This window comes from Sphaeramia orbicularis, chromosome 17, assembly GCF_902148855.1.
Source record: "Sphaeramia orbicularis chromosome 17, fSphaOr1.1, whole genome shotgun sequence".
Taxonomy (NCBI): Eukaryota; Metazoa; Chordata; class Actinopteri; order Kurtiformes; family Apogonidae; genus Sphaeramia; species Sphaeramia orbicularis.
Window position 1 is genome coordinate 48388695 of NC_043973.1, and position 14721 is coordinate 48403415.

General features: G+C 38.5%; 1 protein-coding gene across 3 annotated transcripts in view; it reads right to left on the minus strand.

The window, feature by feature from the left end:
- Positions 1-14721, minus strand: part of LOC115437592 (cadherin-6-like) — a 159536-nt gene that overhangs the window by 4426 nt on the left and 140389 nt on the right. For 2 of the 3 annotated variants that reach the window (XM_030160875.1, XM_030160874.1), the window contains exons 12-13: positions 3417-3997; positions 1993-1997 (exon numbers count right to left, since the gene is read on the minus strand). In XM_030160875.1, the coding sequence (XP_030016735.1) occupies positions 3450-3997 (548 nt within the window). In that variant the 3' untranslated portion in view covers positions 1993-1997; positions 3417-3449. Of the gene's footprint in view, positions 1-675; positions 3998-14721 lie in introns of those variants that run through there. The other variant, XM_030160872.1, reaches the window with a different exon arrangement.

A 14721-nucleotide genomic window follows, 5' to 3' on the forward strand; every position in this document is an offset into this window, starting at 1 on the left:
CTAGGTTATTATGCTGTTATTTTTGAGTTTGATGCCCTTGACTGTTAATATCTTCAGGTTAATTTTTGCATTTTGGGAGTAGAACCACTGCACGGAGCTCCTTTAAAAGTTGTTTATTCTGATAAATGGAAGCAGAACAGCTTGACTTGTCTGAGATCAGCTGTGTGCTACATGAAGAGTCTTGAAGCGTGTGATGAAGAAAACATGTGTCCTATTGCTCAGGGTCATGAGGGGTGGTTATGCTGTCCCAGCATGCATTTGGGTAAAAGGACAGGACATAGAAAGGTGAGACAGGTCCCCAGTTTGCCTCATGGTTATAATGCATCAAACCTGCACAGTAACACATGAGGCCAATTTAATGTTCCGGACACTGAGACCAACTAAACATCCAGAAGACCAGAACTGGATTCTGAATGTACCATGTCTGTCCCAGCTGCACTTGGAATTTGTAAAACGTCTCACAAGGAAAACCTTTTCTTTTCTGAGCATCAGAGACATGTTTGTTTGTGTTCTGTTGGATTTAGAAGAAACAACAGGAAGAAGACAGAGTATGTGGTGTACTATTCTGTCAAGGAAGTTTGGATGAGATGAACAGGAGAGAAATGTTGACAGAATGTGGAAGTCAAGAAATGATAATAAAATGTTATAAAATAAAAAAATAGTAAAAACTACAGATTCACTGTAAAAGTTTATTTTGATAAAATTAAACAACTGTTTAATACATCATCATATACGGACGGTAGACTGCCCACAGCAAGTTTCACACCTCCAAAATTACATTAAAAAACAGTGAAGCTGGACGGTATCTGTTTTTTTTTTTTCCCGCTCCAAATCATCATTGTGTCCTATAAATATCTGGTACAAAAAGAAAGAATTTACAATATAAAGAAAAATATGTGGACATTTTTTTGTTGAAGCCTTCAGAGCAGACCACAGTCACAAAAACACTACTGGAACAAACTGCCGCTTTTACTGGAACTGCCAAAACATATGATACAAACTCCTGATAGGAAATCAGAGCAACAAAAAGTCTGAACCACGAGCTGATCTGACTTCATAGTCTCATATCTCACTTCAACCATCGCACTGAGGTTGGCTGTTGTCACGGTGACCTTTTGCTTCGGTTTTTAGATTGACATCAAAGCAGCTGACAGATTTGTCATCTTCCAGTGTCATTTAGTTACAACATTTAACGACAAAACCCCGCGTCTCCGGATGAGACACGGAGATGAGCTGAATAAAACTGCAAAGCAAATAAGGAAATCTGTTTGTTTTTGTCTGTGACAATGCAGCAACTGAAATCTGTGCCAGAATACCTTTGGGTGAAAACATTTGGATCATCTCCTCCATCTATACTCTGAGTACACAGGAGGAAACAGGTACAAGAAGGAAATAGTACGCAGCTGAAAAACAGGTTACCGGAAAAGACATTCAAGCTGCGACGCTGGCTGTGAAGTGGAGCTGTCACTTTTTCCAAAAAGTCAAGCTTGAACACATACGTCTGTTTCACCCTCTGAAAATCAAGTCTGTGCATGTTCGGTTATTCGTGTGGTCGTGCTGGTTTCCTTTTTGTTTTAAACCTACATGCATTTCATTGGACTTCTCAAATGAAGACTGAAAGTTTAGTTTAGTTTTCATCTTCCACTTTGGTCTCCAACCACTTGTGAGAACATGTTTTGGCTGTAGTTTATCACCAGCTTGTTACTATATTCTGAAATATGGTACATTTTGGCTCAGCACTCCTCCTCCTCCTTTCAGGAGACCACAGATCTCATCAGACTGACTTGTTTCATTGGACGTTTATATTGTAATATTCTACTAAAAACATCCAAAATAGAATAAAAATGCTCTCAGTCTAAGGAAGCTTAAAATCAGGGTGTAAACCTTTGATGTTTCATTCAATAGTGGCTGATTTTTTCATCAAATGCCAACAAATTTACAGATTATAACATAATCGAACTAGTCTGAAAGGATGTGAAACAGCAAAAACACTTGATCTTATATTTTATATCCAACAGATTGGAACCACTTTGCAGCTAAAAAAAGTTATATTATTGAAATAAACATCTTTTCAGATCGTTTTGTTTAGCTTCCATGTCATCCCTTTCTGTGTTTTTAAAGTGAGCTTGAGATTTTACTAAAAAGTGACAGCAAGACTGTGAAGACAAGGCTTCCCCGTGTCCTAAGATAAAGCATATTGTAATAAAAGTGATGAAAATACTTTATTTTTTAATATTGTTTGAATGTTTAAATGTCTATATGATATTTGAAGTTGTATTTTGTTGCTAAAAAAAGTAAAACAGAAGATTTATAGAACAGTTTAATCACACTTCTGACACAATATACATTTAATCGAGAAGAAATGATGCTGTGAACATCTTTTTGTGTGCAGCATTAAAAAAAAAAAAACCTGTGTAAACAAAACGAAATCAGTGCATTTATTCTTATGAGTTGTCCTCTTTTTACTCTGTGTCCCGAAGAAGGCGATTTCAATCGAGGATCCTTCACAACAGCTCCTCTGGAATGGTCATTTTGTACAAGACAGGAAAAAAAAAAACAAACTGAAAAAAAGAAGAAAAAAAAAGACAAAAGCAATCATCTCAGAGTCATTAGCCCCCTTCAGTCTCAGCCAGCCAACAGGCGTCCACAGTTCAGCTCGAAGGGCAGCAGAAGGGCACTTATTCAAAAAAAAAGAAAAAAAAAAGAAGAACATTTCCCCACACTCTACACTTCATAAGTTCATATGGGCAGCGGTGTGTGGTCCACTCCTGAAATGACTACAGTGGGGCTTCTGTCGACTGACCTGGTTCAAACACTTTTCCTCCATTCAGTTCGCCTTGAATGCTGTGTCTCCTGCAGCTTTAAAGCAACAGGAACGGTAGCAGACATTTGGTAACCCAGGAGAAGATTAAAGCCAAGCCTGAAAGTGTGAAAAGTCCAATAAAAAATACAGTCCAGGTTAGATTCAAAACTCCAATCAGGCCTGGAATGAGCATCTGAAGAGAGAGGGTCCCACTGGTGGAGCTGCAGGTCTCTGGGCTCCACCGCCGTGCTGGTTGATTTACATTTCTACATCCATTAGTTTGCATTCCCAACAAAGATGTTCAGTTTTTTCTCCTTTTGAAAATGACTTGGTAAGCTCCGTTTTTGGATCCACGTGCAGGACAAAGATCAGGTGGCGTTCCTTCAATAACCAGTGTTTGGGACATTCCACTCAATGGACTTAACATCTGAGTCCACCGTGGGGGTTTGGGGTCTGTTGTGTGTGTGTGTGTGTGTGTGTGTGTGTGTACTAGCATTTTTTAAAAAGTTTGTGTTTCCTTAAAGCTCCTCAGCAGCTTTCACCATCTTCAGGTGTTGTCTGCTGCTGTCGTCAGCCCTGCGCTTCTCTGAGCCTTTGTGTGTGTGTGTGTGTGTGTGTGTGTGTGTTGGATTCCTCAGTGTCTCTGTTAGGAGAAGTCACTGTCCTCGGCGCCGTACAGGTCGGCTAGTTTTCTGAACCTGGGCCCCCAGTCACTCAGGTAGTGGTAGTCCTGCTCGGCTTCGGACGACGCCGAACCCAGCGAGCTCAGCGACTCGGCCACTGACCCCGCCCCCTCGTAGGCGTAGGTGGCCAGCGAGTCGTACGGCGGCGCTGTCGGGTTACAGTCGTTTTCCAGGACTCTCTGGTTGATGAACTCGCGTACGTCCCCGTTGTCCCGTGATCCCATGTTCACCGGGGGCATGATGAGGCTGGAGGCGGAGGGGGCGGGCCGGCGGTGGGCTGAGTACAGCAGGGTGTCGGTGGGTATGATGTCACGCCTCTGTTTGGCTGATTCCTCCAATACGGCGGCGGCGTCTGGGTGTCGCAGGGCTCCGATGTCGAAGGCCTGGGTGTCTTCCTCGCCGCCGCCCTCGTCGTTGTAGCTCACCACGTTGTCCCGGACGTCCTCTTTGGAGATGATCAGCGGCTCCTGCTTCCTTTGGCGTTTTAATGCAGTGAATAAAACCACGATCACTAGAAGGAAAACAGCAGAAACATGCAGGATGAGACACTTCAGCGAAGAGCGAGGACTGAAGAAAAACAAACCAAAAACTGCGAACACTGGTTTCAATCAGTAGTAAGGGCGATTGTTTTTGGCTCGCTTTGTTTCTTTGTTCGGTAACACTCTAGCAGCACAACTACTGGCGGAACTCAGACCAGACTGGGTTTGGAGATTGCCAGTGACCCAGAATAGATGTCATTACATCTTGGGAAAAGTAGGCTGACATTTAAATGTTTTATGAATTTTTTAAATCTTTTTTTTTCCCCATTTACTTATAATGGGTGAAATTTCACGTCTACAAAAACACCAATTTTGATTCCATTTACTTCAAACCCAGCACATATGTAGAGGCAATAGATATGCTGACATCAGCACATGCACAGACGTGATGACATCAGCTGGATCGATGCCAAAATAAACTACAATACGTGCGAGGGGCGGGGCTTGTTGTGTCTGGACCCACTTGTTATTATAACAGACTGATTACCTTTGGTCCCATCAGTACTGATGATTCCATAGTTAATAAGGCTGTTTACTGTTCAGTTAAAACAGTTAGAGGAAGGAATAGTCTTCACTATTTCTTATGAACACTTACAAGAAGTCTGTCATCTTTATATTTAGGAACAATTAATAAATTGTGTATTGATTAGTAGTTTGCAATGAGCTAAGCCGCAGGTGTCCAACATGTGGCCCGGGGGCCAAATCCGGCCCGCCAAAGAGTCCAGTCCGGCCCTTGGGATAAATCTGTGAAACACAAAAATTACACTGAAGATATTAACAATCCTTTTAGTTCAGGTTCCACATTCAGACCAATTTAGTCTCAAGTGGGTCAGACCAGTCAAATAGTATCAGAATAACATAGAAATAATGACAACTCCAAATGTTTCTCTTTGTAAATGGAAATATTTTCATGTATTTACACTAAAACAAAGTATAATTTTGCAAAAAATGTGAATGAACTGAAATGTCTTAAGAGACGCAAGTGCAATTTTAACAATATTCTGCCTGTTACTAAATGTTTTGTGTGTTTGTAGATCCACTGTGATCTGTAAGTTCTAATGTACATGTGGAAATGATAAACTGAGGCAGAATAGTGTTCAAATTACACAGATTTTTTCAGTTTGTTCATGTTATTCACATCTTTTGAAAGGATAGTTTGCAGATGTAAACCTGTTCATAATGTAAATCAACTTTTTTTGCTCTAAAACATAGAGAAAAGTTTGGAGTTGACATTATTTATATATTATTATGTTATTATTTTAACTTGTCCGGCCCACTTCAGATCAAATTTTCTTAATGTGGCCCCTGAACTAAAATGAGTTTGACAGCCCTGAGCTAAGCCTTTACTAAGCCTTATGTGCTTCAGATATGGTATTATATTGTAGATTAACACATACTTTATGCATTTATAATCAGTTAGCTATACTGTTTGCACCCCCCTTGTTTAAAGTGAAAATACTGCCTTATTAAGGTCAATAAATCCTTTATTACACACTTATTAACAGGCTGTAAGTCATAGTAAAAATGACCAGAACACATAGGAGCCTTCTTACCTATTAACTAACTCTTATTTGTACATATAGTATTACTGACGGATCATCTCAAAACTATCGCGCACATCTACACTTTGTTCCATGCATAGTTTTTATTTGACCATTCTCTTTGTTCTCGTCCAAATAACCTTGGTTAGTATTGACATTTGGTCTTTTTCATCCTATCATTTAACTTCAAAACATTATGGCAAAAAGTATGAAATTAAACTCCAATTAAGGCAAAAAATGCATGCATAATACTAAAATGGCACTATAAAGACATAAAACCGAGTAAGACTTTGTGACAGACGCACACAAGGTGTAGATGGATTAAATACTGAAGTGTTTGTGAAAACACAAGCTCACTCTGAGGCCGACAGGGAAGACAGCAGTCTCTGATTTTAGAGAGGGCTCAGCCATAAATAATCATGCAGAACATTTGATTGGCTAAGCTCATGCAGGCCAGTCTGAATTTAAATCATGTAAGAGCACAGTGGCAACAAGAAAGAGCAGAGGCGGAGTTAAGGTCGGGGAACTGAAATAACTGATATGCATACACAGTAGCGCCGCAAAATCACAGCATGAAATGTCTGTGAAGGAGCAGGAGAGCGAGAGCCGCGATGCAGAAGAGAGAGAGAGAGAGAATCATACAAGGCAGAGGCAGGTTTACAAAGACAAGAAAGATGAGGCCGATGCAGCGTGTACAGGGGACGGACTCCAACATGTCTGGTGGACCACAGATAAACACATGCCGACAGGACGCTGCAAGTTAGTGACACTGGAGGACACAATCTGCAGTGGAAGGCAGTGGTTTGATTCAAATGTTAAAACAGAGTATGATACAAAAAAAAATGGAATAGACTTTGATTGCTTGTGTAAGTATATTTTTTAAGTGCGATAACACATTGTTCTTACAATAGGGTTGTGATCTCACCTAACTGTTTTTTCAAGATTAAGTTCAGTTTAAAAGTTAAAAACACATAAAGACTTGATATTCTTATAACATTATATTATTTACTATTCTCCTAATCTGCTGTGATAATACATTCAGTCTATGTGTGAGTTATTTCTATAAAAAACCCTGACTGAACTTTTCTTAAGTGATTTATCACCATTTATTATAACACTATCCTCTATATTTTGTGCTTTTTTCAGTGAAAATCAGGTATTTTCCTGTTTAATTCAGTGATCATGTAAGTGTTCATAAAAGCTCAGAGTGAAGTTGAGGGTTATTATATGAAAAACTGAGAAAACTGAAGAAAAAGTAGCTCTTTTAGCAAAATCTCTCATTAACTGAACATAAACCCAGTGTGTCCATCCACTGTCGTTGATCCAACTCCACGGGTTTTACGGGTGAATCAATGCTGTAGAAGATGACGGTGTTTCTACGTTCACTATGGAGCCTCTGAAGATGACAAACTGCATTTTACACCAAGTATTTACATGTATTGATAGCATTAATGAGTCAGCAGTTCAACATTTTAGACCAGAAGATGCTCTTGGTTGCTGGTGGATGTTTGGGTCTTTAAGGGTTAATGTGTTCTGTATGGGCCAGAGTCAAATGAATGAATGAATGAAGTGTTTTTCTTTTCAATCTGATAAATCAACATGATCACAAACATGTCATAAATGTATGACTGTGCTGCAGAGGTCATTTGATATAGGTTTTTCTAAGGCTGACGCTGATTTTTAAAAAAAACTGGTCAGCTGATGACTGATATCTACAGCCGATTTTTGAGGCTGATATTTGAGGACAATTTTTTTTAAAGCTTATTCACTGTAAAATACAACTGAAAGTGAAATAAATGAAATTATTAATACACATACACAAGGTGCTTTTTTAACATTTATTGAACTTCAAGTGCTGCTCACACAGGTGCCTGATCAAGTATCTTATAACATTTTTACTATTGATCAAATATCGGCTTTCAAAAAAAAAAATAATGGCCATTATCGAAAAAAAAAATCAATATATCGGTCTACCTCTACTGTGCTGTGTATCTGACGTATCTTACGTTGCACAGCACAAATGAGATTACAAGTGCGGTGCTACATTGTACCAACTGCTATGACACACTTCTATACTCTGAGGAAGTGAAGTGGTTTTACATGACGTAACACAGTAACGGTTGAGGCAAAGGTATTGGTCAGAAGTGGTGGGAAAGGACTGTTGAACAGCACAGTAAAGCGGGGAAAATATTCTAATATAGCATATGCTTGAACTGACATTGACTTTTTTAGGTGGCTAAAATACATTTTGCTGCTGCCCCCGCTTAGCCTCTGCGCTGGTCTGCTTTTTCCAAACGCCATCTCCAGTAGGTCACACACTGACTATGGATAAGTGCCTCATACAGCCCCACTTCAAAAAAATCCGGACTGACCCTTTATAATACCTTTTAGAACCAAATCTCACCACTTGTATTGAACTTTTTTAGTCTTCTTAGACTTGGAATCGGAAGTGCGCCGTTTTTTGTCTCATGCCTGTGATGTTAACGCTACGGCACAGGTGTCAAACATGCGGCCCGGGGTCCAAAACCGGCCTGCCAAAGGGTCAAATCCGGCCTGTGGGATGAATTTGTGAAATGCAGAAATGACACTGAAGATATTAACAGTCAAGGATGTTAAAATCATTGTAGGTCATTTCAATCTAAAGTGGGTCAGAGCAGTAAAACACTATCATAATAAACTATAAATAAAGAAAACCACAATTTTTTCTCTTTGTTTTGGAGTAAAAAAGGTAAAATTACACAAAAATGTTTACATTTACAGACTAGCCTTTTACAAAAAAATGTCAATAACCTGAAATTTCTTAAGAGAAGTCTGTGGAATTGTACCAATATTCTGCCTGTTACTACATGTTTTGTGTATTTGTAGATCCACTGTGGTCTGTAAGCTGTCATGTACATGTATAAATGATACACTAAGGTGTAATATTGTTAAAATTGCTCTTTTTTTTCTTAAGAAATTTCAGGTTGTTCATATTTGTTCATGTTATGTTCAAGTACAATTTGTAGATGTAAACATTTTCATTATGGAATTTGACTTTTTTCTCTCAAAAACATAGTAAAAACATTGGAGTTGACACTATTTATCAGTTCTTATCCTATTATTTGTATTATTTTACTGGTCTGGCCCACTTTATAACATATTAGTCTCTATGTGGCCCCTGAACTCAAATGAGTTTGACAGCCCTGCGCTACGGTGTTCCAATGAAGTAAATAAGTAGGTGGAAGTCATAAAGCGTCCTTAATAATCCTTGTTATACTGAAAATTGAATTTTGACATTAGTGAAACATGCGCATATATATAAAAACACAGTGTTAAACTGAAGGGCTGTCCTTTTAATTAACAACAGCCTGATTAAGATAATGAGGTTACAGTGTTTAACCAGAAATACTGCTTGAACAAGTTAGGAGTGTTATTAGCGCTGTGAAGGGAAACATATTCAGTGTAAGTGTGTGTGGAGGCTGTTGACGGCTGGCTGCTCTCGTCTCTCTGCACTCATGTAAGTGTGGACGCTGCATTATAGCACTGCCTACCTCCTGTGTGTGTGTGTGTGTGTGCGTGTGTGTGTGTGTGTGTGCGTGTGTGTGTGTGTGTGTGCGTGTGTGCGCGCGTGTGTGTGTGTGTGTGTGTGCGTGTGTGTGTGTCTCCATACATCTCTGCGTCTTGCTGTGTGTAGCATGTGTGTGAGTGTGTGTGTGTATGTGTGTGTCCACTAAGTCTGCAATGACTGCACTTTCAGAGGCATAAATATGTATTCATTTTCCCAGCAGCCCACTAGACTGTGACCACTGCATGAATAAGAGGATAAGTGGGGATGTGGTGGCAGATGAGATGCATTCATTTCCATATGAGGTATGATTGTGACGAGCAGCGGCGGACTAGAGCTCTGAGCCAACATTGTTTTCCATTACGCCAAATGAGAAAGCGGGACAGACGTTTGTGCTAACAATCAAGAACACACAGAACCATGGCAAAGATGCCCGTACCAACATTTCACACCTATCTACCATCAATCTATCTGCATTTTCACACTGTCTGACCTCTCAGATTAAATAAAGAAACTGTCACCTTCACTAACGCTGCATTAGTTAGATTGAGAGTGCTATGAAAACCAAGACTGCATTAAGACTAGTATATAATTAGCTCTACCAGGACTGGAAATGAAAAACCCAAGTATGGCCATTTAATAACTGAAATATATATGTAGTCATAGTTGTCCAGGAGTCAAATGTACCATAGCTAATTATTTTAAGGTACACATGTGGGACTTATATCCTCTTCCTCTACAGCAGGGCTGTCAAACTCATTTGAGTTCAGTTCCACATTCAGCCTAATATGACCTAAAGTGGGCCGGAGCAGTAAAATAATATAAATAATAGGATAAGAACTTATAAATAATATCAACTCCAAAGTTTTTCTATGTTTTTGAGTGAAAAAAAGTAAAATTCCGTAATTAAAATGTTTACATCTACGAACTGTACTTGAATGTAACATGAACAAATATGAACCTGAAAATTCTTAAGGGAAATAAGTGTAATTTTAACAATATTCCACCTCAGTTTATCATTTATACATGTGCATCACAACTTACAGATCACAGTGGATCTACAAATACACAAAACATTTGATAACAGGCAGAGTAATGTTAAAATGCCACATACTTCTCTTAAGACATTTCAGGTTGTTCATATTTTTTGTGAAAAGGCCAGTGTGTAAATATAAACATTTTTGTGTAATTTTCCTTTTTTGACACTAAAATAAAGAAAAAAAAATAGCCTTTTTTCATTATTTCTAGGTTATTATGATAGTATTTTACTGGTCTGACCCACTTTAGATTGAACATCCTTGATCGTTAATATCTTCAGTGTAATTTCTACATTTCACAAATTCATCCAGGGGTCAGATTGGACCCTTTGGTGGGCCGGACTTGGTCCGTGGGCCGCATGTTTGACACCTGTGCTCTAGAGTGAAGCAGTAAAAGTGCTTGAGTTTTGCTCTTTATGTAGTGAGAGTTTTCTTGACCTCCAAACTATCTTTCCTTGTCAGAAATTGTGGTGCAATGTGTTCTTACTTGAGTTTTTGGAGAGGTGCAAGTACAGTGCATTGACGTCGGAAGTCTGTTATTTGATGATGATTCAATAAAAATGCTTGATTTTCTGTCTGAATATAGTCACCTTGACCACAAGTCAAATGTACTTGTAGTTATTGTTCCCAAAATCCAAAATAGTGTTCTTTTTTGCCTCACATTTGAGTTATTTCCAATGTCACACCCATATTCTCAGTCTATCTTAGCCAAGTCGGACACAATTTGATAAATTGTGCTGCATGTGGTACTCGGTTACAATTCATATTTCATAACCTCCCCTCAGGTAAGAGTTTCATACTGCAACAGATGAATTTGGAAAGTGAGAAAAATGATAGAATAAAGTTGCTAAATGTCAGTCTGCTCTGGGCCATTTCAATGCATTTACGTACCATAAAGGTCAGAATATGAGTACAGTCCAAAGTTAGGGTCGACCGCCGAATCATTTCAGCATGTCGGCAAAGGTAGAATCCTACTTTAACTAATCTGAAGTTTGGCAAAAGTAAGCTGTATTAAACATACACTAGAGTAACTTTTCTTGTGTTCTATTTTCAAGCTCTGCAGTCACAGTAAACACACCGTGGATTGAGACTGTGACTGACAGCGTGATGTGGGGCAAACGATCAGCAAACGCTTTGAATGAAACGACTCAAACAGTCTCCAAAAGTGTTCAATCTTTTTTATTTGTGTTGCTGAAAACTGCAGCACCATCACTGATATATGGTGTTTAACCCTTGTATGGTGTTTGGGTCTGTGGGACCTGGTTTCATTTATTATTAAAAGAAAAATGATGAGCGATTTTTTTCCCCCTCATGTCTTCGTTGTATTACATTTTATTAAAAAAAACAAAAAAAAACTAACTATGAAGTAAACATCTGTTGAGTATTTGAACATTAAATTGTTTGATTAGGTTGTATTAACCCTTTCATGCATACTGGTCACTCCAGTGGACAGCTGTTCTCCAGCTGTTCTCTTGTATATTCATGGGTTTGGTTGTTTTAGTTCCACATCAGCTTATGCATCATCTCATACACTGACATTCAGACCATTCCTGTAACTTTGTTGTTCTTGATACACCTGATCTGCACTGACATGTTTGACTGCAAATCAATTGCTGATTGCTATTAGACTGTTTTTGTTTTTTTTTTCTTTACTTTTTTTTTTTTTTTTGCATATTATCTCCATGAAGTAAATAGCAACTAGTATTAGAGTATGTTAAAATGTGAGAAAACATCAAACTACCAGCATTAAACATGGTTTTATTTCATAGTTTTCACACAGTATATCAGTAAATACATGTTTCTTTGCTCCAAAAATTAAACACATGATGTCCAGCTAAGTGGACATTTTTGCAAGTCTATGAAAAATAGGTTCATAAAAAAAAATTTCAATCACATTGTTTTTTTTTTCATGCCTAAAGAGGAATAAAAACCCTCTGTAAAAAAAAAAAAATCTTGATTAAGATTCTCATAATTCATACATGAAAGGGTTAAAAACCCACAACCGCAGTGGGTCCACCACACCCATGAACCTTAACTGAAAACCAAAAATCTGAACACCACACAAGGGTTAAAAGATAATGACCTGATTGTACGGCAAATAAGTTTATTATATCAACAAAAGCGGGATAGAAAATACGTAACTGTAAAGTGAATAATGGAGATGCAAGTCTACGGCTATTTATTTATCACCTAAATATGTTACAGGGGTTCTATGAAGTAAAAAGACAAAAATCCAGGCACTCACTTTGGTTGGAAAAACTGTCAAGTGTAAACAGCCTTTACTTCATGAGGGCCTGTAGATCAGTTCATTGGGGCTGGAGTTAAAAACACACCAACACATGTCGGCATGCGCCTTCTTCAGGGTGTTTTTGTCTTTTTCCTATTGTTCATGCCCTCTACATGAGCGCCTCTGGTTTGTCTAATACCACTAGCTTCCTGTGAACTTGTTTTCTTGTCGTTTTGGGTTCTATGTAGTGTTGATATTCCAACCTCTCAACAGCAGTGGGAAGTCACATATACCAGAACACACTTAGAGATGTCAAAGCCTCCAGCAAATTAACGCTATGTATCCACAAACTGTATCACTCACTGAATAAATTAAAAGGCTCATTGTTTACACACACGTGTATTATGATATCACATCTGTATTATGATATCAACCAATTTTCTTCTTCAAACTAAAACTCATCTGGTTTCTTTAACAGCCAAATACACTGTGACTTCTACAGTCTTCACATGCTGCATCAGCTGATAGTTTACATCATATTTGTGTTAGCTTAGCTCTGTTTATAGACAGAAAACAGTCACAGTAAACCATGAATCACCTCTGTTTTCTGTACGTTTGTGTTGTCTGAAGCTGAAGTACAGATCTGTTTGGAACCATCCAAACAAGGTCAGAACTGTCAGTGTTTAGTCCGAACCGCGGATCAACAAACAGCAACTTAGCAAAGATGATAACATCCCATAATAACTTTATACCTTCATAAGCCTCACAATCAAACTCACCCATGTAGAAGAAACGTTAACATTTCAGTATCAAACTCCATTCTTTTCATTTAGAGCTGTATCCAGTGGTGAAAACAACAACAGTGCTCCTATCTTTTATCACTTGGTCACTTTCTTTGACTCTAGAAGTTGTTTCTTTGTGGTTCTCATCCTATCCTGTCACTTTCTGACACTGTGGTGGAAGACCCTGTGGTGATAGTTTTCCTCAAACTGGGAGACCAATAGAGTAACTCACTACTCCCTCTAGTGGTCACACTGATCCCAAATTAAAGAGGCAACTTTTACATAACTCCAGATCTCTTAACCTCCTCAGACCTACAAGCTTTTTTTGTTTTATATTAAATAAGTGCCTATACTGGGAAGCATCATGATGCAACAGCATTTTCAGATGCAGTTTTTAAAATTTTTATGGAATGTCCTCTGTGGTGGACAGTTTTCTTTTCTTTTGTATAAAGCTGTGAAACTCTTGTCCACAAATGCAGGCAGAAAACTGATAGCTGGGTCTGAGGAGGTTAAAGGAGTGATATTTTGCTTTTTTTAAAAAAAAATGGAATTAATGCATTTTCAAACATGTCCCTGTGGTCTCCATAAACTGTAAATGCTCTGCTTGGGTCTGAATTCTTCATTCATTCAACTCCACAGGTCCATCTGCAACACTATTTCTGACTAATGACACCACAAAGGTGGTTTGGAGCGCTGGCCCTTTAATGCAAATGAGCCACTTCAGGCCCCGCCCCCTCCAGGTTGTTGGCTGTGCTGCTCTGTCCTGTTCAAACAACAACTGAATATTTTAGGTAATCGACTCTAAGTTTGGACATATTTTCAGTTTTTACTCTAACTGCTGCTGCTGATAAACAATTATGTCGTACTCGGAGAAATGTTCGTCTGAAGTCTGGACCTGATATGTGCAAATGTGGAGACGTAACTAGTTATAGACGTAACAAATTAAGCAGGAATTAAAACAGGTTGTAGAAATCCACTTGATTTTTGCCCGAGTGAATATAAAGATAACTTTGCAGCAGCTGGAGGGTTCAAATTCAAACTGTATGAACTATTAGGGTCCAAATACACAAATAAATGAACCTCAGACTAAGAAAAGTGGGTTTAGCTAAATATGAGCCCTTTAATTCTAAAGACTCTAATGCTAATTTAAGGTCACTGTTTAAGTCACAGGTGTCAAACATGCGGCCCAGGGGCCAAAACCGGCCCGCCAAAGGGTCCAATCTGGCCCCTGGAATGAATTTGTAAAATCCAGAAATTACACTGAATATATTAATAATCAAGGATGTTAAAGCATTTTAGGTCAGTTCAGTCTAAAGCGGATCAGACCAGTAAAATATTAACATAGAAGTCAATAAAATAATGAAACTGTGTTGCAGGGTTCTTTCTCACACTGCTCAAAAATTGTAACACCACAGGCGTAGTTGAAAGTGCCAAAGATGGTGGTGGTTTATTTTGCCGTCGGCCTCCCAAAGTGCAGTGCAATATTTACAAGTGAAGTCAAAAATGGAAAAACAAAAAAAAATACTATTTACAAATTTACAGAGCACAAGAAAAAAATACATCTG